At 36.3% G+C, this 26,554-nt stretch overlaps 1 protein-coding gene across 1 annotated transcript in view; it reads right to left on the bottom strand.

Moving 5' to 3' along the window:
• ABCA12 (ATP binding cassette subfamily A member 12) overlaps positions 1–26,554 on the bottom strand; it is a 210,021-nt gene that overhangs the window by 3,148 nt on the left and 180,319 nt on the right. Inside the window, exons 40-51 of the mRNA XM_064372813.1 lie at positions 20,672–20,726; positions 19,933–20,110; positions 18,304–18,419; positions 16,838–16,997; positions 15,180–15,433; positions 12,228–12,432; positions 10,467–10,576; positions 10,024–10,165; positions 8,873–9,007; positions 6,484–6,587; positions 4,541–4,633; positions 3,261–3,366 (exon numbers count right to left, since the gene is read on the bottom strand). Coding sequence (XP_064228883.1) covers positions 3,261–3,366; positions 4,541–4,633; positions 6,484–6,587; positions 8,873–9,007; positions 10,024–10,165; positions 10,467–10,576; positions 12,228–12,432; positions 15,180–15,433; positions 16,838–16,997; positions 18,304–18,419; positions 19,933–20,110; positions 20,672–20,726 — 1,658 coding nt within the window. The remainder of the gene's footprint in view (positions 1–3,260; positions 3,367–4,540; positions 4,634–6,483; positions 6,588–8,872; positions 9,008–10,023; positions 10,166–10,466; positions 10,577–12,227; positions 12,433–15,179; positions 15,434–16,837; positions 16,998–18,303; positions 18,420–19,932; positions 20,111–20,671; positions 20,727–26,554) is intronic.

The following is a 26,554-nucleotide window of genomic DNA, read 5'->3' as shown; positions in this document are numbered from 1 at the left end:
TTCGCCCATTTTTGAATGGGCTTGTTTGTTTTTTTCTTGTAAATCTGTTTTAGCTCGTTGTAAATTCTGGATATCAGCCCTTTGTCAGACGGGTAGGCTGCAAACATTTTTTCCCATTCTGTTGGTTGCCGATTCACTCTATTGACTGTTGCTTTTGCCGTGCAGAAGCTGTGGAGTTTGATTAGGTCCCATTTGTCTATTTTGGCTTTTGTTGCCAATGCTTTTGGTGTTTTGGTCATAAAGTCCCTGCCTACGCCTATGTCCTGAATGGTTTTCCCTAGGTTTCCTTCTAGTGTTTTTATGGTGTTAGGCCTTATGTTTAAGTCTTTAATCCATCTGGAGTCAATTTTAGTGTAAGGTGTCAGGAAGGGGTCGAGCTTCTGTTTTCTGCATATGGCCAGCCAGTTTTCCCAACACCACTTATTGAACAGGGAATCCTTTCCCCATTGCTTGTTTTTATCAGGTTTGTCAAAGATCGGGTGGTTCAATTTCTGTATTTTGGTCACTAGCATCACCATCTACTTAGTATAAACCATTTTTATTGCCTTGAGGTACCTTTAACAATTTGCTTTTCGGGATATTTAATCAGTTACCAGATCTTATTTATTTTTCCTTTAAAATACCTCTCAAATGTAACCTTTCCTCTCTATTTGCACCACCAATATTATTAACCTGATGCCCATTACTCCACCTCTTAGTTACTGTAACAGCCTCTTCAGAAGCCAAGAAACTCTGTGTACACTTACTTCCTGGCACGAAGCAGCTGGGATAATCTTGGCTAATACTAGTTGGATCAGGACATTTTCTTATTCCAGAATCTACCCCTGTGACCCCAATGAATCAGATCAAGACCATGTATTATTTCAGTCTTGATGGGAATGTCTTGCTGGGAATCACATGGGCAGTCTGGATTTAAGACCCTTCTCCTCCTCCTTTGTGCATTGCTTAGCATCTCCCATCCACATGTAGTTGCATTATATTTGTTACTACAATCGGGCCATCTTGCCTACCTTTGCTCTCAGATTGTTGTTTTGGCTATTTTCTTTCTAGACATCTAGAAATTACCACAGATTTGTAAAGAATGGTCTGCTTAGAGACAAATCAGACTTTTCATTATCACTGCATTTGCCTTGTATAGCCCTGGTCCCATGAGGAATAGACCAGGGAGAATGTAATTTCATCACTCAGTGAAACAACACAGATTTCAATGCAGAAATCCACTAAAAGAAAAAGCATTACTACCAATACAAGTTGTGCAAGAAAGATGTCATTTTACTTCTTTTAAATTTGATTTAAATTTAGATCATAGAAAATAAGCTTTGATAAGAATCATGAAAGCTAGGCCAAGTGCAGTGAGTCACACCTGTAATCCCAGTGCTTTGGGAGGCCAAGGCAGAAAGATTGCTTGAGGCCAGGAGTTCAAGACCAGTCTAGGCAACACAGTGAGATTCTGTCTCTACAAAAAATACAAAACTTAGTGGGGCATGGTGGCACATGCCTATATGCTTAGTTCTGGAGAGGCAGAGGTGAAAGGATTCCTTGAGCCCAGGAATTCAAGGCTGCAGTGAGCTACGATCATGCTACTGAACTCTAGCCTGGGCAACATAGCAAGACCTTATGTCTTAAAAAAAATTCTTTTTAAGGTAGAGGTTTTATGAAGATAAAATAATTCTTTTTAAAACGCAGTTTATTTTCTCTAAAATCACTTCGAATTAACATTGTGCCTTATAATTTATGGAGTATCTTTGCGTATACTTTATCATTTACTTCTCACATCAGTTTTGTGAAGTAAATGTTACTATAGTAGTACTCCCTTATTTCAGTTACCTGTTATCAACCAAGTTTCAAAATTATTAAATGGAAAAACACAAAAATAATTCCTAAGTTTTAAATTGCATGCCTTTCTGAGTAGTGTGATCTAATTTTGCACTACTCCATTTGGCACGTGAATCATTCCTTTGTCCAGCGTATCTATGTTGTATAAGCTACCTGCCTGTTTCTGTATAAGAAAAAGCATAGTGTGTACCAGATTTCGTACTATCTATAGTTTCAGGCATCCACTGGAAGTCTTGGAATGTATCACCCATGGATACAGGGGCACTCCTGTATTCCTACTTACAAATGAGAAAAAATGAGGCTCAGCGACTTTAAATGTCTTGCTGGAAATCACATGGGCACAACTGGGCCTCAGCCCTAGTCTTTCCAATTTATTTTTATCATTCCATATCTGATTTCCTTTCACATCTAGTTTCCTTTCAAAAACAATCATTTGCCATCATCATCTTCTATAAATTGCCTGTATATCAAAGATGTGATAATGATAACTTTTCTGGTCAAGTACATTGATTTTAATTATGTGCTATGTTAGGTATCTATACGTATATCCGTGTGTGTCAATCCCACGCCTATGCATATGTGAGATGAAATCAGTTATACAATATTTCATCTAGTCCAGAACTTGATTTCTACTCAGTCCTGCTCCAACTTTTGTGGGCTTATCTTGCCAATGAGGGGGGCAAAGAAGATCATCATTCTGGAATTCTGTAGTTTTTTTTTTCTTTTTCCTAGGAAGAAATGCCCTTGGTCATATAATACCTGTCATACCTCAGTTCCCTAATGTATATAATGAGTAGACTAGCAAGGTATATAACTTGAAAACTAATACAATATGATCATAAATCCTTTGTGAAGAAGAAACAAAAATACATGTATGTGAAAGGACTATGTTAACTTTAAATAGCTACAAAAATATATAATTAATTGAAGATACTATTTTTTCATACTAAGTATGCATTGGTATACTAAGTATCTTACGCATCTTGAACTAATAAATATATTAACATTAATAGTAAAGTTGTAATCACTTGGAAATTGCAAACATTGCTATGATATTAGATTATTACTATCAAAATTAGTCAAGATCAAAAGGCAAGACAATCACTTACATTGTTGGTTTTTTTTCTTTTTTGAGGCAGAGTCTTATTCTTTTACCCAGGCTAGAGTACAGTGGCATGATCTCAGCTCACTGCAACCTCTGCCTCTCAGGTTCAAGCAATTCTTCTGCCTCAGCCTCCTGAGTAGCTGGGATTACGGGCGTGTGCCATTACGCCCAGCTAATGTGTATTTTTTGTAGAGATGGGGTTTCACCGCGTTGGCCAAGCTGGTATCGAACTCCTGACCTGAAGTGACTGCCCGCCGTGGCCTCCCAAAGTGCTGGGATTACAGGTATGAGCCACTGCACCCAACCATCAATCACTTACTTTTAAATATGTTTTTGGAAAGTGCATCTGCATGAACTTTGTGAGGGTCTCCATGCTCACTTTGGTATTCTTCAAGTGGACCTTGACAGTAAATCCTCGTCCAAACCTAGAAAGAAAAAGTGCGACATATGATATGAGTTACATTTTGCTGAAATAGCACCCCTGGAATTCTAGATAATGAAACAGGACCCAAGCCAACCATTACAGCCCCTTTTCTTTATATAAAGACTGTCATTTTGCCATAAAAGTTCAGGGCATGTTGCAAACTGGAAATAGTGCACTGCTATGGTTTTTTATTTTTTTCTATCTCTATATAAAATCAGAGTCTTTGGGCAAAAATTGTGTTAAAAAGAAAACATAAAATCTTGGCTTTCTATGACATTCATGAATTGGCAATGGATGTCAATTTCTGCAGTTAGATACTTTTTAGTTTAAAGTAAGCAAGGTCTTGAGAAGTAGGTCACTGGAGATTTGGTGTCAACAGTAAAAATTAGAGTTATTGGGTTTTAAAAATAACTATTAAATCAATGTGCTAGCTAACTGTTTGCACCAGGAATAGAGTTTGTGTAGAAGTCACAACAGACTGTAAGAGCAACATAATGCCTCTTTCATTCCTTTTTTCCTTGTTTTGGTTAATACTATCTTGCAAGAAAGTCAACTTGTTATAGAGAAAAGTATAAAATATTCTGAAGTTTGGAGATTAACACGGATATGTATAAATGCATGTACACTCTGGTGTATATCAACTATTAATTTAAATCTGATAGTAATATGATATTTATGCTCATTTCTACAATGTATTCTTGATTAAAAGGTTTTGAATGTGGTACGAATGTTAAGCAGCTTACTGAAAGCCTGTGCAAATGGCAAATGAACAGGCTAGATATAATCTATGCCTTCATTTACTTGTCAAGATCTAATTTATTATTGGGTAAATGCTAGAACTTCCACCTGAGAGTATTTTGGTTGTGAATTATTTATTATTTACTTATTTTTTCAGCTTTGGCCTTCTAAATTTATGAGTTAACTAAAATACATTTATGAGTTAAACTTAGGCATTAAATAAATTTTTGAGTTGACTAAAATATTTAAGTAAAAATTCATCGAATCCCCAATAAAATAATTTAAATTTAAGGTGAGTCAATGACTAGCTTCCAAAGATTAGCTTGCCCATTGTAGTTCTACTACTCAGGCTGCTGAGATAATCCTTGAACCTGAGTAGAACACCATTAGATTGATGACCTAACACCATCTGTTAAACAATGGCATTTGTTCCTCACCTGCTCTTTATGTGCTGCAAAGATCCAATACATTGGAACTTTCCATTCACCATAATGGCAAGCCTGGTACAGAGAGCTTCACATTCTTCCATGCTAAAAGACAGAGAAGGGTCATATTAGCATTCAGGGCACAGAAAACTTGGGTTGAAGTTCATGAGCATAAACATAATTGTTTCTTTATGGCACTTGGAAATACTATTTTAGTTCCTTTCTTTTCTTTTATTTTTTGAGATAGAGTCTTACTCATGCCCAGGCTAGAGTGCAGTAGCTTGAACATGGCTCACTATAGTCTTGACCTCCTTTGCTCCAATGATCCTCCTGTTTCAGCCTCCTGAGTAGCTGGGATGCACCACCACATCTGGCTAAATTTTAATTTTAATTTTTAATTTTTTTATAGAGATACGGGTCTCGCCATGTTGCCCAGGCCAGTCTTGAACTCTGGGGTCAAGCAATCCTCCTGCCTTGGTCCTCCAAGGTGCTGGGATTACAGGCATGAGCCACTGTGCCTAGCCTAGTTTCTTGATTCTCTTTTAGTTTTTAGTTCTCTTAAAGGAGAACAAAAAACAATCTTTTAAAATATAAATTAAATGTCTTCAGATAAGGTTTATTACTGTTTCTTCTAAAACTCAAGGCCATCTCTCTTTCACCTGGAATGCCCCCTCCATCAAACCTAATATTTCTTTCAAGCTTTGATTCAAGATCTACACTTTCTCAGAAATGTTTTCAAAATAACACTAAGCTTTTTTCATTACGCCTCATACACCATATTCTGTTGGCCTTCCTAGTTTTGGATTTATAACTAGTTAGCCTGTGGTACAGTCTCTAATTTCATGGTCTATTATAATTGGAGGTAATTTTAGGTATTACCCTGTCCACCTTGTACAACAGTTAATGGAAATTAAATGATTGGCTCCAGTGTGCTGGGGCAAAGCTATGATATAAACAAGTTTCTTGATAATAAGCAAATTGAAGACTTTTTCTACTATATGACAATTATAATATAAACATAAACTTAATACAAATTATAAGACAAGGCTATCCTCATAAGAGAAGCACAGATCAAATGATTTAGTGTCTCTTATACTGAGCTGATTGGAAGTGTCTGCTTCATGGAGGAGAGGCATGTGAGCTGGTCTGGAAGGACTGGTAAGATTAGAACTTGGAGAGACTTTGTGAAAAGACCATTTCAGGCCAGGCACAGTTGCTCACGCCTATAATCCCAGCACTTTGGAAGGTTGTGGTGGGTGGATCATTTGAGGTCAGGAGTTTGAGACCAGCCTGGCCAACATGGTGAAACCCCGCCTCTACTAAAAACATAAAAATTATCCAGGCATGGTGGTGGATACCTGTAGTCCCAGCTATGTGGGAGGCTGAGGCAGGAGAATCGCTTAAACCTGGGAGGTAGAGGTTGCAGTGAGCAGATATTGTGCCACTGCACTACAGCCTGGGTGACAGAGTGAGACTCTGTCTTAAAAAAAAAAAAAAAAAGACCATTTCAAATAGAAAACACAGCCAGAGAAGGGGCCTGGAGATGGGAAGAATACAGAACCAGGAGTCATTCAGATTGACTGATAGGAGAGAGTATGTGGGGGGAAAAGACTGAGCATTTAAGATAAGGCCAGAGAATAGAGGGCCTCACATGTTGAGCCTAAGGATTCTGAACTTTGACAGGCAATAGGGAGCCATAGATGAATTTAGAGGGCCATAAGTCATGAGAAATTTGATGTTAAAAAGACTGCATAGACCTTAAACTCTGTCCTACCACAGGAATTGTATTCTCACCATGAAACCTGCCTGAATTGCTTCTATGACTATAAACATAAAATAGTTTGATACAATTGTGGGCATTCATCATCTATATATATATGTTATACAGGATTACCTTTTCCCATCTGTCATCCTAAGATTGTGTGGATTCACTTTAAAGATTCCACTCAGTTTACCTGTGAGACGTGAGGATGACGGAACATTTGTTCTGTACTTCTTCCGAAATGATCTTCCAGAGGTGCCGTTTCGACTTCGGATCCATCCCAGAGCTCGGCTCATCCTTAATAGAAAGTTACAAGAAAAATTTATCAAATTAATTAAATTTTGATGAAGTTCTTTACATGAATTACTGCATTTCACTTCCCTAGAACAGAAATCACTTTTCGAGGTCCCGTGACTAACTTGTTTTATACTTAATAGGCTTCTTTCTGCTGCTGTCAAAAAGCTCAAAATTATTCATTCAAAATTGTCAATCTGTTTTAAAAAGTGTCTTGACATCCTGTTACTTTACTTCCGTCTCTTACGTTTCTTTGGAAAAAAATTCCACTTCAATTACTGGCAAAGTAGAGTTTTTACATTTAATTTTACCTTGCCACGTATACATAAGCCATATCAACAAGATTACCACCCTGCTTCTAATAGCAGAATTGTGGCTATGAGTGATAATATGCTATGTGAAGCAGAAAGAACATAATTTGATATTTCAGTTAATTTGTTTGAGGTATCTTTTTAGTTTTCTGTTATTAATTGAAATTTAACACTCCTTGGGAAATAAAAACAAGATTTGCAGAAATTGCCAAGTAGAAAGATATACATTATTTTGTAAAGTAAATGATGTTATGAAAAATCACTCAGACATAAAATTAGAAAATGTAGCAATGGATAATCTAAACACAATAACAGATTTTGACAGATGGTTAAAAAAACAAATTATAGGTCAAGATTAGGTAAAAATTAAAAAATGTAACAAAAAATATGTACATAACTAGAGGCTTGTTTTTACAGAAAGGAATGGGTTATGTGGAAGCTAATATAGTTGAGCTCATAGAAGTAAAGAGTAGAATAATGATTACTGGAGGCTAGAGGGGTAGCAGGGAAAGGAGGATAGTAATTGATCAGTGAATACAAAATTACAGCTAGACAAGAGGAATAAGTTTTAGTGATCTGTAGCATTTTAGGTTGATTATAGTTAACAATAATTTATTGTATATTTTCAAATAATTAGAAGAAAGGATTTTGAATGTTCCCAACACAAGGAAAGGTTTCAGGTGATAGATAAGCTAATTACTCTGATTTGATCATTACATATTTTATATAGGAATCAAAATATTACACTGGAATTATTATGTGTCAAAATAGTAGTTAAATAATTTTTTAAAAATAAAGAAATCAGTGTTAATTTGGCAAAACAAAGAATACACTGTTATTGCTCCTATTTTTGAAGAAGAGAGCATACTAAGTAGATGCATATAGAAGAAAACTTGGTATCTTTCATAGTCTATATTTCAGTTTGGTTCATTAATACATAATGTTTATATAAAACTTTTAACATTTTAAAGTACTTTACATTTGTTATTTCACAGAGTTGCCTAAGGATTGTTTTGTTCAATTTAAGGAACATTTACACAATAGAATTCCATTATAAGCATTGATTGGCAGAGATATAATGAATGCATTATAAGCTTCTGGTATTATAGAAAGATGGGATGTGCATCATTCTATCTGGCAGTTTAAATGATTTGATCCACTCTATGACTTAATCCCTGAAATAATGTGGTGACTTATAACTGCATTATGATTCCTTATAGTTAAGGCTCTTTATGAGTTTGGAGGTCCTTGAATGATGGGGATTTTCCAAAATAAGGGCAAGTGTATTTCTCTGAAATAAACACTCTTCCACAAAGTTAGACTTGGGGTGCAGAATATTACATCACTACTAGGTGTAATTTATATTTCCAGGTGACCAATTAAATTTTCCAGCTCTTAAGAAAAATGTAAATGTGGAATGCATTTCTTCCCCACCCTACCCACCCCCCAGTTCAGATGAAATAGTATGGTATCCATCACATCCTAAGCTAGATAAACTCATATTTTTAAGTAACAAGGAAATAAAATTTTAGCACAACACACTGTCCTAAAATGTGCCTGTCCTCCATAGTAGAAGCTGGAAAATGTGAGTTTACCTGCTGAGTTCCTAATAGAAAAAGAGAGATGATTTCTTCAATAGGTGGGAATCAAATTCTACCATGTCCCATAACTTTACTTACTTATATGAGTATCCTGAATTTGTTTCACTTACCATTTCCATGCCAGTGTTTCCTCTGAAACGCACTAAGCTATTGCTTTCAGTTAAAACATTTTGAGGGCATATTGTTATGGTAACTAATTATTTACTGATATAAATTCCTTTATTGAGATAGTACACATAAAGTGCTTTGTATAATAGCTAACATAGTGAGACCTCAATAAATGTTGGCTGCAGTGATGATGATGAAATGTTAACATGCACTGTCAGATATGTTGTTCTAATTACGGAGTAGCCTTTTTAAATAATGATTCTCTTACCAGCAGTAGAATGGAAGGTTTCCCTATCAAGGCCAGTGCAGTGGATAATTTTCTTTTTGTGCCATAACTGCACATAGAGGTAGCTCTGTCCTTGAAGGGCATCAGGTGAAGTCTCCTAAGGAGTTTATGAACAATCTGTGGGCAATAAAAGAGGAGCTAGGTTGACCTTCCTGTGCCAAAACCCTTGAAGCACTAAATGAAAAAAAGATACTCATGAAAAGAAAATTTTATCATGGAGCATATATCTGGAAAAAATGAAAACACTTAAATTCAACATAGATTTTATTTTTATTTTCAAAGAATCACTTAAGGATTAATAGTTTATTTAAAGAGATTCTTTAGAGGCTTATTTTCAGATGGGATTCCCTCCCCCACCAAATGTGGGTACGTGTGTTTACAATTGCAGATTGAACTTTCTGCTGCGTGACCACAAGATTCTCTAGTAAGGCTTAATAGAGCTAAAACAGAATTCACAAGGCAGGGTTCTCACCGACTGTTATCACTGCTTCCTCTTTCTTCTTACTGAGGGGTGAGTTGTCACAAAGGCTTTAAGTCTATTTAAAACTGACCCAGTATCAAAACTTTAGCACATTAGGAAGCATGAGTCCTTGCAGTTATTTCTGTAGTTAAATAGTCCTGGCAAATAATGAAATCCTAGTTGAACTTAAACAACAGGTCCTCAGGATTGCAAAAGTAGAAGAAACTGCCCTAAGGGTTAGCCATCTCATTAAAATGCCAAACAGTTGCAGGGAGATATAAAGCCACAGATCAAAAACCAAAGTGGAAACTAATCTATTTTACTTGGGCATTTTGCCATTAATGCTATGAGTCAGTGTTAATCCAAACACTAAAAGATGTACAGGCATCACCAACCAATGCTCAGCCCAGAGCCTAATGCAAGTGTGATCCTCTATTTGATAGTTCTTCAAAGGGTAACTGAACAAACACGGGCCAAGGAGTTTCTAAAGCTAATTTCATAGGTGCTTATGTAATACACACGACCAAACTAAGAGGGACTCACTGCCTTTGCCACGGCCAGAAGGAAAATGACACAGTTTTCCAGTTGGTTTTGTGGGGAATGGTGGGGCAAGGGGATGACTACAGAAACAATAATGGTTTCAAATTAACTAGTTTTTCACACTTGTACTCACTTCTTTAATATCTTTTTCTGGAATTCCATGTACCCTGGCATAGAAATACAAATGTTCTTCCACAGTTACCAGGTCATCTAAGGCATCTTCCTGAGGACAGTAGCCAACTAATGAGCTGTGAGAATCAACGTGACCCAGAGATCTGAATTGAGAGAATCAAAAACACAGATGAATTTCAAAAGATTCATCCCTCCTGGTTCCCAAATGCCGGGAAGGTAGCTCTATTTTGGTCATGGTGGTCAGTGACTTTGATAAAAAGGGATAAAATAACCCCACTATCAGATTCACACTTAAACGTTTAAACATTTCCACCCACCTTAATAGCTTTTTTCTCCTCTAAGGATTGAAAAATATAACCAAAAAATAACATAAATGTTCATTTCAATTATTTTTCTCATTTAATTACATTGTACCCAGTAAATGGAAACATTAGCTTTTCATACCCAGTCTTATTTCTGATCAGAATGTTTCCACTTGAAGGAATTATGTCTCCTGTCAGCATCTTGAATATAGTGGTCTTTCCTGCTCCATTCACTCCAAGAAGGCCAAAACACTGGTTTGAGGGAGAAAAAGAAAATGTAAACCTTAGTCCAAACCCATGACATATTGCTTTTGTATCTCTTTCCCTCTTCTCCCTGGGTGAAATAAATTACTGAGAAAAATAAATCACTGGAATTATTCATGGATAGTGTAGTGCTCTTGATAAAACTTTGTCTTCTAAAACAAATGGATACTATGTATCCTTTTTCCTTTAACCATCTGAACATTTATATATATATACACACATAGGACCTATTTTACATATTTATGTTATATCATCCCTCTCTGTGACATGATCAAATACCCCACAAATAAGATCTGCTAACCCCACAAAGTAATTATATTTATAGATTTCACATTATTCACACAAAATCACAACTTTACTGAATAAGCTATTGAGGCAATAGTTTTTTCATATTGTCAAATAAATTTGATGCATGTAGTTTGCAGCTCTGCTTGGAAAACTAAGTGGCACAGCCATATTTGCTTTCTCTTTCCAATGCTGCCTTACTTAATATTGCTTCTGTGAAAATGGCAAGCATATAAATAAATAGATGCAGTACTAGGACCTCACTTCTGAAAACCGATGTCTTTATGATGTTTTTTTGAGGAGGAATGGAAATGAAAGGCTGAAGACAGCACCCTGAATGGGCTTCCTGACCAAAGTCTACCCCAGAGCAAGTGGACAGTAGTTTAGGAAGGGGCCTAGGACTTGCTGTGGGGTAGGACTTGTTGAATTCCTTCTGCCTACTGGGAAGTCTCATACGGTAAATAATATTAAATTTTGCACCAACTTCATACCTGGTCATGTGTACAATATATATACAGTCAGCCCTTCTTATCCCTGGGTTTCTAATCTTTAGATCTAACCAAGTATGGATTGAAAATATTCAGGGGAAAAAAAGCATCTGTACTGAACATGTACAGACTTCCTGTGTTCTTATTCCCTAAACAATACACTACAACAACTATTTACATAGTATTTACATTGCACTGGGTATTATAAGTAATCTAAAGATGATGTAAAGTGTACAGTGGGATGTGCATAGATTATATGCAATACTACATTATTTTATATCAGTAACTTGAGCATCTGTGGATTTCTATGGATTTTGATATCCTTGGAACCAACCTCCCATGGATACAGAGCGATGACTGTATATGTATACACATATACATGTGTATGTATATATGTGGGTATCTGTACATACATGCATGTGTTCATTTTTTCCCATGGAAATATTCAGATTAACTTTTATATTTCTAGAAAAACACTGTGGGAAAATAATTAAGATTTTTTTTTCTTTTTTTGAGATGGAATCACTCTGTTGCCTAGCCTGGAGTGCAGTCGTGCGATCTTGGCTCACTGCAGTCTCCACATCCCAGGTTCAAGCAATTCTCCTGCCTCAGCCTCCTGACTAGCTGGAACTACAGATGTGCGCCACCACGCCTAGCTAATTTTTGTATTTTTAGTAGAGACGCAGTTTCACCGTGTTGGCCAGGCTGATCTCAAACTCCTGACCTCAAGTGATCTGCCCACCTCAGCCTCCCAAAGTGCTGAGATTTACAGGTGTGAGCCACCATGCCCAGGCAATAATTAAGATTTTAACTTGTCACATAGTATGCAAACAAAAAGGACAGTTAGACAAAACACAGTTTTTTACCTCTCCAGCAGGTATCCCAATGCTGATATTGTTTACAGCTATAATCTTTTTGTGGATAAGTTGGTAGATCTTTGTGAGACGATAAAGTTGGACCAAGTCAAATTCAGCCGCACCACTCTCAACTCTTAACCTCTCAGCCCGCACATCTTCATCCTCATCTATTGTCTCCCTTACAGGTGAAGAATTAAATTTTCTGAGGAAGAGCCTAAAAATGGACCCAGTGATTTTACGTCAGTAATTCTGAAATGACACCACTCAATTCTGACAGGTTTTAATAGGTTTTCATGTCATTAACAGCGTACTAGTCATCATTAGACATCTTTTACATTTGTAATCAATTATGCTACTCAGATAACGTAAGAAATCAGTATAGACTCTCTTCACTGTATTCACTATGATATTTGGGAAACAACTTTTGTTCTCTGTGCCTTAAATGTTTAAGGTCCACTGTTAAGATTTATAATTCTAATTTCAGTAATAAGGAAGTGAGTATGTGTTTGAAGGTTAGTTCCTAAACGAGGAACTAAGGAACTCCACAGTCATTAGGAAACTCATCACCTACAAACCTAAGACCAATGATCACCTTTTTAAAAAATCCTCTCAGCTGGGTGCAGTGGCTCACACCAATAATCCCAGCACTTTGGGAGGCTGAGGCAGGCAGATCACCTGCAGTCAGGAGTTCGGGACAAGCCAGGCCAACATGGCAAAACTCTATCTCTGCTAAAAATACAAAAATTAGCCAGGCATAGTGGCACATGCCTATAGTCCAAGCTGCTTGGAAGGCTGAGGCAGGAGAATTGCTTGAACCCGGGAGGCAGAGGTTGCAGTGAGCCGAGATCACACTACAGCACCTCAGCCTGGGCAACAGAGCAAGACTCTGTCTCAAAAAAGAAAAAAATGTTTTTAAATCAAATTTTAAAAGCCTCTTTACTTTTTAAAAACATTTTAGAAACAGCATAAGATCTGCCCTTTTAACAAAATTTTAAGTGCACAATACAGTAGTGTTAGAGGCACAATATTATACAGCAGATATATCTACATTTATAATCATCAATACCATGAATATTACTGTTATTCTGTACTTGTTTTACTGTTAATGTCTCATGTAGGATCTAGCCAATATTTTGAACTCATTAAGTCCCAAACCCACCTCAATATCTTGGCTAACAAATACCAAAAAAAAAAAAAAATTTAAATTAATCTAGGCTTTCTTCCCAATGTCCCTGTTTCTTCTGATGAGAACCCCAAAGACCCCAACTGTAATGTTTTGTTCAAATCTTCCTTATTCTAAAATCATATAGTCAGTCTCCAAAGACTGGAAATGCCTTTTTCTTTTTTTTTGAGACAGAGTCTTGCTCTGTCACCCAGGATGGAGTGCAGTGGTGCAATCTTGGCTCACTGCAACCTCTGCCTCTGGGGTTCAAGTGATTCCTGTGCCTCAGCCTCCTGAGTAGCTAGTATTACAGGCACACACCATCATGCCCAGCTAAGTTTTGTATTTTTAGTAGAGATGGGGGTATCACCATGTTGGCCAGGTTGGTCTCGAACTCCTGACCTCAGGTGAGTGCTGGCCTCCCAAAGTGCTGGGATTACAGGCGTGAGCCACCGCGCCTTATAACACCCTATCATGGATTATTCTCTGCCTAGTCCTATTCCCATTGTAGGCTTTTACTTCTCACCTAGATTTCACCAGGAGCCTAAAACTGCTCCAGGGTCTCTAACTCTTCCATTTCAATCTGCAGTACATCTACAAAATTCTACGTCTTCAAGCACAACTTCATCATGTTTCTCTTTGTTTAAAAACTCTTAATGAATGTCCATTTGTTTGTTGAATGAAGCCCAAACCGTATCTCTTTACCAAGCATTTAAGAGATTCCATAATCTCCCAACTGCATTTTAAACTGTAACTTCTACTTTTTCATTACATATGTTCTAATTCAATTGTAATACTTCTTTCTTAAACATGCTCTATTTCTCTACATCTGCTCATTTATTTGCACTCATTATTATTATTTACTTAAAATTTTATTTGTCAACAGAAGATACACATACATGGCATTAAAATTTAAATGGTACCAAAGAATATATAGTGAAAAGTGGTCATCTTCAACCATATATAACTCTTCTCAGCACAGGCACTCACAATTAGAGATAGTCTATGGATATATCTGCATTAATATTTCTTTTCTTTTTAACTTGAATGGCAATATATTTACACATAGTTCTGAACCTTGCATTTTTAAATTAATAAATATTAAAGACACTTCCAAATGTTACATAGAAAACTGTATCATTATTTCTAATGACTGCTTAATGTTCTATTAGTGAACATTTTAATTAATATATGTAATTTAACTAGTACCTAAGTGAAGGACATTTATATTGTTTCTATTCTTTTGCTATTAGAAATGGTTACTATGATGAATAACTTAAAATATACACAATTCTGTGTATCTGTGAGCCTCTATGTTAACATTCCAGAAATGGAATTGCTGGGGCAATGGCAGGTATATTTCTTCTCACTTACTATTCTGTCTTCACATTTTCTGAGTCTTCTTTTCCCAACCTTATTGCCAACATGCTTCACACTCAATCCTCTTTCCCCACTTCTGCCTTGAAAGTGTTTTCCATTTTTTCAAACTCAACTCAAAGACTACATCTTTTGTTTATGTTCATATTTTCACTTCACCACTGTATCTTAATCTCTTGAAGGTTAACAGCTGTGCTTCTTTAATTTTATTCCCTCACTCAACAGCAATACTTGCAGTCACATATTAAGTTTAGATAACTATTTACTAGAATAAAATGGTGAATTATGCTAGAATTTTTTAAAGTTTTTGAGCCAAACATTTCCATGTTATGAATGGAAAAGCTGAGACTATTGACTTTTTTCTCAATAGCTTGAACTGAGTTCTGTTTGGATGTCAAATGTTATGTTTTCATTATATTTACCTGAGTTTCTTTATCACGGATTCATTGATTAAGAGTCTCAAGAAAAAAAACATGGTGCCCTGAGAAACCAAAGCCACAAACATTGCACCTAGTTTATTCATCTCAAACGTTTCATTTGGATATTCCACTCCATATGCTTTTAAGAAGTCCAGGACCGACTGTTGTTGAGAAAGTTCAATCAAACCATAGCCAAAACAGAATTGTGGGAAAATCAGAAAAATGCGCTTGAGGGTTTCAGAAATAAGTTCTAAAGTCTGAAATAAGAGAAATAAAAAGAAAACTCAGTGTTAAGCTTCCAGTTAGCTGACAAGAATTTAAAACTAGAGGTAGACAAACCGTGAAACCTGAAAAGCTTATCTATATTGGCAATTATTTCCCACAGAGGCTGGATTTGCATACACATATTTAGTATACTAAATGGTGGATGTTTATCACTGAAATATAAACAGAAAAGCATTATATGAGGCAACCTATAATGTTGGACCTAATCCTGGAGGCAAAATTATTTCTTTTCTTTTCTTTTTTTTTTTTTTTTTTGAGACAGAGTCTTGCTCTGTTACCCAGGCTGGAGTGCAGTGGCGTGACCTCGGCTCACTGCAATCTGGGTTCAAGCAATTCTTCTGCCTCAGCCTCTCAAGTAGCTGGGGCTACAGGCACATGCCACAACGCCTGACTAATTTTTTGTATTTGTAGTAGAGATGGGGTTTCACTGTGTTAGACAGGATGGTCTCCATCTTCTGACCTCATGATCTGCCCACCTCCGCCTCCCAAAGTGCTGGGATTACAGGCGTGAGCCACCGCACCAGGCTGGTAAAATTATTTCTAGACCTGCCTTTGATCCCAGGAATGTAGGGCTAGCCAGTGTGTTGGGGTCTGATACAGGGCATCGTTATGTGCCTGAGGGAGGGAGGTACTTGGTACAGTAAAGTTTTGGAACCCAAAGTAATCCCTACTTGGAGAGGGAATAAAATGGTGAAATGAAGTAGAAGAGCCAACATGTCTCCAAGAGGAGCAGGTAGCTCATTTTCACATTATTCACACATGGGCCAACTACTTCCACTTCAGAAATTTTCTTCCTTCTCCCAGAGTGTGCTTGTCTAGTCCTCACTTCACTTCATTTCCTCTCTATTCTTTTCTGTTCAATTGCCTGGCACCGTTAGTGCTTCTCTTCTCACTAATCGTAATTGTCAGCAATGAATGCAAAGTGATGCTTACAATGAAGTAGTCTCCAATACATGATTGAAAGGGAATGAATTAGGTTTTTTTCTCTATGAATGTTCAAATGGATCCTAGCTCATAGTCATATAACTAAGTCATTGTTCTTGTCACCACCATACCATAAGAATTTGCTGATGTTTAGCTGACCAATAGTTGTATGATTTATGTAGTGTCACACAATACATCTGATTTCACCTCTGGCACCCCACTCAAGCCCTATCAGATGTCAATAGTTTTGACACACAGTAAATACAATGACAGGCATTAACCTACATGAGGCCCAAAAAGAATTTTAAAAGCTGTAGTTTCTCCTCTCCCAAATTTAATAGAATCAAATGATATTCTTCTTTTCTGCAGAATAAAGAAAATCTTTCCACCTGGAACATGTTGAAGCTTTTGATAAATTCACTGAAATTTAGCAGAGTAATAAAGGACCTTACCGGATCATTAGGCTTTTCCTTGGAAAGAAAGTATACCACAGACAGGGACACAATGGAATTAATGCCAAAAAACAAGTTGACACACACGTAAGTGATGAAGGCCATTCCTGTTTCATGGAAGAGCCCAGCCAGCAAGTACATCCAAGAAAATGTTGCATACCTGCAGGTAAAAACACAAAAAAATTACAATTATGCCTTGGCCAGGTATGGTGGCTCACACCTGTAATCCTAACATTTTAGGAGGCCGAGGCAGGTGGATCACTTGAGCCCAGGAGTTTGAGACCAGCCTGGGCAACTTGGCAAACCCTGTCTCTACAAAAAAAAAAAATTATGAAAATCAGCCAAGCATAGTGGCATGCACCTGTAGTCCTGGTTATTTGGGAGGCTGAGGTGGGAGGGTCACCTAAGTCCAGGAGGTCAAGGCTGTGGTGAGCTGTGATCATGCCACTACACTCCAGCCTGGGTGACAGAGTGAGATTCTGTCTCCAAAAAAAAAAAGTCTTAATTATTCTATTTTACAAAAAATAAAAGTTTAGATGGGCTTCCAAAGTAAAAATAACCATTAAGGATGAGTTGTCAAGCCTTGCAACTAGATCTCTCTTTCATTCTTTTTTGACAAAAAAAATCCAAAGAGCGTTTTTTAAAGGCAGTAAAAAACTTCTTTTAAGAAAAATAGTTCTACATCATTAAAACTACAAATTAATCACCCTGAATATGGTATTATCCTGCTAGGCAAGACTTTTTGGTTGCTCAGAAATATGAGTTTAATCAGTATAAATCTTATAAAGTTGAGGAAAAATGGTGACACTGTTCAAGTCTAGCTGAACAGAAAGAGTATGCTTAGAAGCTGGCTGGCCTGTTTTGAGCAAAAACTTGAGCAATTTTAGGGGCATTTAAAAAGATCTAGAGACAGAGTTCCTCTGTCAGCTACAATTGCTAATTAAGGGTTACTATGTATTCAGGGCAGAGAGATTTGTTATGCTAAGCATTGATTATATCAACCTGTATTACCTGTATTAGCTTAACAATATTACGTGTGTGTCCTTAGACATTTATAAAAAGATAAATACAAATAAGTATACATGAATGTTTATACACTTCAGAATGCTATATATCCTCATATAATTAGTCAATACATAAATTCATACATGTACACACGTTTTTCTAGTCCTTCTAAAGCTTTCATTTTTATGTCAATGAGATCACATGTAAATGAGAAAGCATGACACTTGGCACCCAATAAATGTGCATTAATTTTAGGTATTACTATTAATAATAACACTAATTTTCAAAAGTATTATCCTTTACAGACTATGGACTAGCAAGTGTAATGTATTGTTAGTTGTCACTCACGTCAAATGAAACCGCAAGACAACTGTAATTTAGCAAATGAGATTTAGTGCTATTTGTGTCTACCGGCATTCAATTCTGTTAATTCTTCTTTCATTGCTTAATCAGCAGCTTACCCAAACAGGAGAAGTAGGAGAGACACAGCGCCGAGATTGTTTTCACTGTAGAATGCGGGTAACTTGAATATTGCAATGATACCAATTGAAAATGCTACAGGCACCAAGTAGTAAACCTATGGAAATATTTAAAGCAATGTTTAATATGTCACAAGTATTTTTCAAAAAATATGTTTAATATGTCACAAGTATTTTTCAAAAATCAATAACCCATCTAGTTTAAAACTACAAGTTGACCTAGAAAATGTGAAGAAATGAATTTTTATTTATGTTCCCATTGCTTGTAACATTCAGCTTATTTTACATTGATTTCACTTCAGAAATTGTCTCCTGCAATATGAGGTTAAGCCAATCTCCATCTTTACAGATATACAAGGAGTCCCTGGTGTTCCTGCCTCCAGGCTTTGAGGCTTGGGATGGTTCAGTGACAGAGGTTCAGTGAGAAAGATAAGACAGCGAGGTATCTTGGTATTACATTCGGTCCTGAAAGTATTGATTTTGTTTTGAATGCTGGAACTCTGTCAGATGGTTGATTTCTAAAGCTTGGTTATCACTGCGAACCACTCTGTGCAAAACAGCGGGGCAGTGGATCCCACCTATCCTTGTAATCACAGGTATATGAACAAAGAACTTAGCATTTTGTTGCCAATTAGAAATATCATATTAAATGCTGAAAAGTTTGCCGGAAGATGCACACAATGAAAGTGGTGGTAATTTAATTTGCAAGGCAGGGAGGAATCTCCTAAATTGGAATAAGTTCCAGATATAAGACAACAGAATCCTAAAGTACTAAGTAGATCTTCACAGAAGTATGTACTTGAAATTTTCTTAACATTAAACCTCCTATTAAGTCCTGAGCAGTCATTACTATTCTTTTAGATTTGACTTCTACAACAAATACATTTTACACCTCAATGGATACATTAACAAAATAGATACGCAGTTAATTACTCTCCAACCCTTTAAGCCAATGATCTTGACAGCAACTCTGACAATTTCACCATAATCACCCATAATGCGTACCCATCCTGGGCTTTTGGCCAACATTGGTGTGTTTGGAGTCTAGAACAACTATCTGAACTTGGGACCATTTTATGCAAATGAGAGAGCTATCAATGAAATATATCCCTTCTTTTTCCTACTAATCTTCTCTAATGTGTCATTAGCAGGGGCTACTACTTCACGTTTTTCACTATTAGTTGATCAAATTTTTATAAACTTGATTGGTACAATTAGGTAAGGATATTTTGCTGCTAAGCTTCTGTTCCTCCACAGTACTGGCTGTCAGACTTCAGTGTGCTTAAAATCACCTGGGGAATCTTGTTAAAAATGCATATTCTCCATGCTTCACTCCTGAGATATGAATTTAATAGATCTGGAGTGGGGCCCAGGAATCCACATTTTAAGTGCCCTAGGGAAACTGATATGGTCCACAGAGATGAGGGCAAGTAGTTATCTTTCCTCCAACCCTTGGATGAAGATAAGTCTGACTCAAGTCGTTTTCTTTACATCCCGACTTTGTGATAATAATTTGAACAAACTAGAGTAAATAACTCTTGAATAGAAAACTGATGTCTTCTATCCAAATTAATCTGTTATTTCCTTCAATGAATGATCTAAGTTACTCACCATGTCATAAATGAAGTTTGTAACCCAGTAGCAGGTCACACCAATGCCTGAAATGTGCTGCAACTGTTTAGCTTTGGTTTGATGTTCTCTTACAACATAGGTGACAAAGCTGGCGGTGGTGACAGAGTAGCCCATCAAGATAGACAGTGCCACTAAAATATCAATTAAACTGCTGATTCTAGAGTGAGCAATAGGGAGAGAAAAACACATAAGTTTTTGGAACTCTTTTCCTTGCAGAAAGATTCATAACTAAAACCATCAACAAAACAGTACAAGAGTTGTCTGTGACACAGATAAGGCATCCTACAAGGCAGCAGATAATATCTCCAACATGACTCTGCTGTGACCATATAGAATAAATGTAGTTCTAGTGCATCTGAATTGACTAGGGATATTTGATAGAAAAACCTCCATCTCCAAGGGTTACACAGTTGATGCAAGGGATATATCATTCTTGAGCATAGAAACCTACTTAACTGCCATGCAGGGAAGTTGAAATGATGCAGCACTTAGCACTTATAAAAGCAGCAAACGCTGTGAATCTGGAGTCAACAAGCTCTACTTGGCAAGCCCACTCTACACTCTTTCAGAAACTTCCTTTTATCCCAGTCAGTGACATATTACCAGCCCTTCTAGATTGACATTCATTCAGATACAACTGTGATTTCCAATTACAGCACTTTATACAGAGGCTCAGCTATGTCAAAAGAAAGTAGTCATGCTAGAGATGTCTGCTTACGTGGCTTGTTCTTGGTCTTGCACTCCTGGATAAGGATGGCTATACATGATGATGCCTTAAAGAAGAAACAGTTCTTCTATTAGTGGGTATTCAGTTAATCAGAAATACCAATTTTTAGATGAATAATATTCAATACTTTCCTCCTTATGTTATTATCTAAACAATTTTATTTGGGGGAAATTTTTTAAAGGAAAATTATTTTCTCCTAATCCCATTAATGCCATACAATTGGTGGCACTTGCATAAAAAGAAGTTTTTCACATTGTGTTTAGAACCTTTGGGAAGGGAACAAGAATTTATTTCTTATATTGCATTTCCCTCTAGTCTATTATATTTAAATAATTGTGTTCCATTTTCTTCCTTCTATCTGGTCATATATATATTTGTATTTCAACAGCACTTCAGAAACATATTACATTTAAATAAGCAATTCAAAGGGGGACCAATTATTTACATGAGGATACCTTAAAAAGCAGTTCCTTCCCCCATCCCTCCTTAGTGCAGTGTCTGTGGTGGGGAAATATGATAGCATGAGTGGACTTTTCCTTCCTTTTTATTACTTCTAAGATGCCCATTGTTCTAGAGCTCTTCCAGAGTAGGGCATGAGAACTTCAGCCATACCCAGGACCTTTTCATTGACATATAAATGTCTAAGAGGATTCAGAGATATTAGCTGACTTAAGAAAAGTGATCACTTAATTCCAATACAGTCCCAAATTGTTGGGATCTCCCATTGTTGCTTATACTTGAGTAAAAAGAAGCCTCTTTTCTTCCCCTCCTTAGGGGACCTTGGTTAGCCAAAGTCAAAAATGGGCTGTCAACAGTTTCCCAAAGGAAACCAATGTGAAGGTAAAGTCTGTACTGTCTCAGCAACTGTGGAAAAGAATGGTAGGGATGACATTAAAGATAGCTTCTAAATACTTGTTCCTATAGTGTCGTAAACTAAGTGAGAACTTTCTCACTTACTGTTCATATAGTGTTTGCTCATTGTATTAGGATGCTAAGGCCCTTGCATAGCACTGTATATTACAGATGATTCGAAAGGCAGATTCTATCAAGTTACATTTATAATTTTCATTAAGTAGAATGTGACATCTTTTTGAGTTCTGCAACTGTTATATGTTAAAGAAAAAATACATAGTTGTTAAATTAGCAAAACAAAGAAACTGACAACAAAAACCAAGTTGATTTATAATATTAATCACATCATTGGAGGGATATACTTTTCTTATCTTTTATATAAATTAATGGACCTTTTTTTTTTTTTTAACTTGAGATTCAGTTTTCCTAGGGGCTCTACTTAAACCCTGATGCTAAATTATTATACAGGCAAGGGATAACTGTTATTTCTGCTTTGTATTTCAGAATCAAGAAATACTTTTTCACCAGAGGAATCCTTGCAAATACATATTACTCCACTATGCAAAATCCTGTGGAACCAGTTTTTTATACATATTTTTAGCTGAAAGATCAAGGAAATGTGTCACAGTTGGGAACCTATATTATAATTATCTCTGTAGGTTATACAGCATCCAGCATGATGTCCAAAGTAGAGAGAGTGGTCAATAAATGCTTTTAAATGAACTCAAATCCTAAAATTTCAATTAATATTGCTAATTAGATGCTTCCAATGGACACTGCCTCTAATGCAACAAAGTAAGAATAAACACTGGAGTGGAAGGGAAAATGTGCTAGTATTCTTGAAAAAGAGGCTAGTTGTATAACATTTGTTAAGGAAAACAAGCAAAGCTGTATTTTTTTAGAAGAAAGAACAGAATTTTCATGTTGTATCAACCACTAGAGGGAACCACATGAATATGATAGATATTGACATTGCAAAGGAAAGCTAATTAAAAGATTTTTATTAGCATGTTAGAATTCAAAGAAAATCAATTTTACAGTTAAAGTAAAATCCAAATTCATGCAAAATCTAACAAAGATGCCTTCAAACAAGTAGTGTGTTAGAGGGAGGCAGCAGGAGAATAATTGGATTGATTTTTAAAACCAATAATTTTATTACAATGGTAGACCTCATACATGCATTAAGAAACAATAAAAGTAAGTTAGGATGATGTAGATTTCTTCTTTGAAAGAGATCAGGTTCCTTCCAAAGAGAGTGGAAACTTATGACTTCTATACATTTATTTAAGAAAAATTATTAGAGGCTAGAAGACATGCTATTACTAATTTCTATATAACTCAAGCTAAAGCTTATATTAGTTTTAATTAAAGGAAACTTCAGTTTAGGGTCAAAATAAACTTTACGTTCTAGAATTCTTTATACTCTGCAACTTAAAATGTAATGTTAGGAGCTACAACAAAACTGCTGGAGTCTAGAGTGACTCAGATTGCCTTGGTCAAAATAAAGAGCACTAATTATAAAGGAAGCCAGAATACAGGTTTTGAAAGCTGACCCTTCAAAAGCAGCAGGGGTCTCTTGTTCTCTTTATCTTTGCTACATTTCCCCGTTATTTCTATAGTTCTTATACTTTCATTATCTGTCTCAACAATAAATGTTTTTTTGCTCTGAATAAAACACCCTACTGAAAGTACAGTGTCCAGTAGTATTTCACACCAGGTTACACTAGACCCAACTCACTTCAGTCATTTAATTTACCACTTTTGACTTTTATCTTTATTGATGCTCTAGATCTAAGGACTATCAATCTTGTTATTTTCTTCTTGGTTCCTCCTGCTAGGAAAATGCCAAAGCAATTGAAAAAAAAAATACCATTTTCTCTGAAATGAAGACTCCTCAAGACCCTGTTGCTGGAATGAGTATTAGATTCTTCAGTCTACTTCTACAGTCACCATCTGGCACACACTATGATGCCCAACAGTAGGGAGGTGAAAGAAAAGTAGCTGTTGGCATTTCTAAAAGATATGTTGTATAGTTTTTTCTACTTAATAGACTATTTATTAAGCTATAAATCTCAATTTTGGCAAGTAAATGTGTTCCCCAGCTTTTCTTCATTTTTAAAAAATTTTATTTAGGATCAGCGTGGAAAAATAATTTGAGCAAAGCTCAAGAAGATGAGATGGTCTGATAAACAGTAGTTGACATACTTTTTTTTTTAAAGATTTCAAACCTTATTTTAAAAACTATGTGAAAACCTCTTGTGAAACCCAAATGAAGTAGGCATGACTGAGTCCAGAGGAACAGTGTGGAAGATTAGAAAAATGAACAGGCAGGAGACAGACAACTCTGGATTCAAATCCCACTTCTAAGCCTTAGAGAAATAATAGTAGGGGATAGTAATATTCACCCTGAAAAGTGCTGTAGGGATCATCAATATTTCACTTACTCTAAAATTGATCACATAATCAGAAGTAAAACACTCCTCAGCAAATGCAAAAGAACTGAAATCATAACAAACTGTCTCTCAGACCACAATGAAATTAAATTAGAACTCAAGATTAGGAAATTCACTCAAAACCACATAACTACATGGAAATTGAACAACCTCCAGAATGACTCTTGCGCAAATAATGAAATTAAGGCAGAAATCAAGAAGTTCTTTGAAAGTAACGAGAAAAAGAGAGAATGTACCAGAATCTCTGGGACACAGCTAAAGCAGTGTTAAGAGGGAAATTTATAGCACTAAATGCCCACATTGAACAGCTAGAAAGATCTCAAGTTAACAACCTAACATCTTAACTAAAAGAACTTAGAGAACCAAGAGCAAATGAACCCCAAAGCTAGCAGAAGACAAGAAATAACCAAGACCAGAGCTGAAGTGAAGGAGATAGAGACACAAAAAATCCTTCAAAAATCAGTGAATCCAGGAACTGGTTTTTTGGAAAAATTAACAAAATAAACAATTAGCTAGACTAATAAATAAGAAAGAAGAATCAAATAAATACAATCAGAAATGATAAGGAGGATATTACCACTGACCCCACAGAAATACAAACAACTATCAGAGAATATTATAAACATCTCTATGCAAATAAACTAGAAAATCTAGAAGAAATGGATAAGTTTCTGGACACATATATCCTCCCAAGACTGAAACAGGAAGAAATTGAATCCCTGAATAGACCAATAATGAGTTCTGAAATTGAGGCAGTAATAAAAAGCCTACCAACCAAAAAGAGTCCAGGACCAGATGGATTCACAGCTGAATTCTACCAGAGGAATAAAAGAGAGCTGATATAATTTCTACTGAAATTATTCCAAACAATTGAAAAGGAGAGACTCCTTCCTAACTAATTCTATGAGACTAGCATCATCCTGATGCAAAAACTTGGCAGAGATACAAAAAAAAAAAAAAAAAAAAAAAAAAAAAATTTCAGGCCAGCATCCTTGGATGAATATCGATGCAAAAATCCTCAATAAAACAGTGGCAAACTGAATCCAGCAGCACATCAAAAAGCTTATCCACTACAATCAAGTTGGCTTTCATTCCCTGGATGCAAGATTGCTTTAACTTGTACAAATCAATAAATGTGATTTATCACATAAACAGAACTAAAGGCAAAAACTGCATGATTATCTCTGTAGATACAGAGAAGGCCTTTGATAAAATTCAGCTTCCTAGGCCAGGCACAGTGGCTCACGCCTGTAATCCCAGCACTTTGGGAGGCCGAGGCGGACAGATCACACGGTCAAGAGATTGAGGCCACCCTGGCCAACATGGTGAAACCCTGTCTCTACTAAAAATACAAAAAATTAGCTGGGTGTGGTGGCATGTGCATGTAGTCCTAGCTACTTGGGAGGCTGAGGCAGAAGAATCACTGGAGCCCAGGAGGCGGAGGTTGCAGTGAGCCAAAACTGTGCCACTCCACTCCAGCCTGGCAACAGAGTGAGGTTCCATCTCAAAAAAAAAAAAAAAAAAACAACAACATCCCTTTATGTTAAAAACTCAACAAACTAGGTATTGAAGGAACATAACTCAAAATAATAAGAGGCATATATGGCAAACTCATAGCCAATATCATACTGAATGGGCAAAAGCTGGAAGCATTCCCCTTAAAAACTGGCACAAGACAAGGATATGCTCTCTCACCACTCCTATTCAACACAGTATTAGAAGTTTTGACCAGGGCAATCAGGCAAGAGAAGGAAATAAAGGTTTTCAAATTGGAAGAGAGACAGTCAAATTATCTTTGTTTGCAGATAACATGATCCTATATCTAGAAAACCCCATTGTCACAGCCCAAAAGCTTCTTAAGTTAGGATAAGCAACTTCAGCAAAGTCTCTGGAGACAAAATCAATGTACAAAAATTGCTAGCATTTCTATACACAAAAAATAGGCAAGCAGCGAGCCAAATCATAAATGAACTCCCATTTACAATTGCTACAAAAAAAAAAAAATACCTAGGAATACAGCTAACAAGGGAAGTGAAGGACTTCTTCACGAGAACTACAACGCACTGCTCAAAGAAATCAGGGAGAACACAAACAAATGGAAAAACATTCCATGCTCATGGATAGGAAGAATCAATATTGTGAAAATGGCCATACTGCCCAAGTAATTTACATATTCAATGCTATTCCCATTAAACTACCATTGACATTCTTCAAAGAATTAGAAAAAACAATTAAAATTCATTTGGAACCAAAAAAGAGACTGAATAGCTAAGAATAATCCTAAGCAAAAAGAACAAAGCTGGAGGCATCATACTACCCAACTTAAAATAATCAAAAAAGCATAATACTGGTATAAGAACAGACACATAAACCAATGGAACAGAATAGAGAACTCAGAAATAAGACCATCATACCTACAACCATCTGATCTATGACAAACCTGACAAAAACAAGCAATGGGGAAAAAGTTCCCTATTTAATAAATGATGCTGGGAGAACTGGCTAGCCATATGCAGAAACTTGAAACTAGACCCCTTTCTTACAACATATACAAAAATTAACTAAAGAT

Source organism: Aotus nancymaae, unplaced genomic scaffold (genome assembly GCF_030222135.1).
Source record: "Aotus nancymaae isolate 86718 unplaced genomic scaffold, 86718_ANA_hifiasm-v0.15.2.pri h1tg000008l, whole genome shotgun sequence".
Classification (NCBI taxonomy): Eukaryota; Metazoa; Chordata; class Mammalia; order Primates; family Aotidae; genus Aotus; species Aotus nancymaae.
The sequence above is the reverse complement of the archived record's forward strand: the minus strand, read 5'-3'. Positions and strand labels throughout refer to the sequence as shown.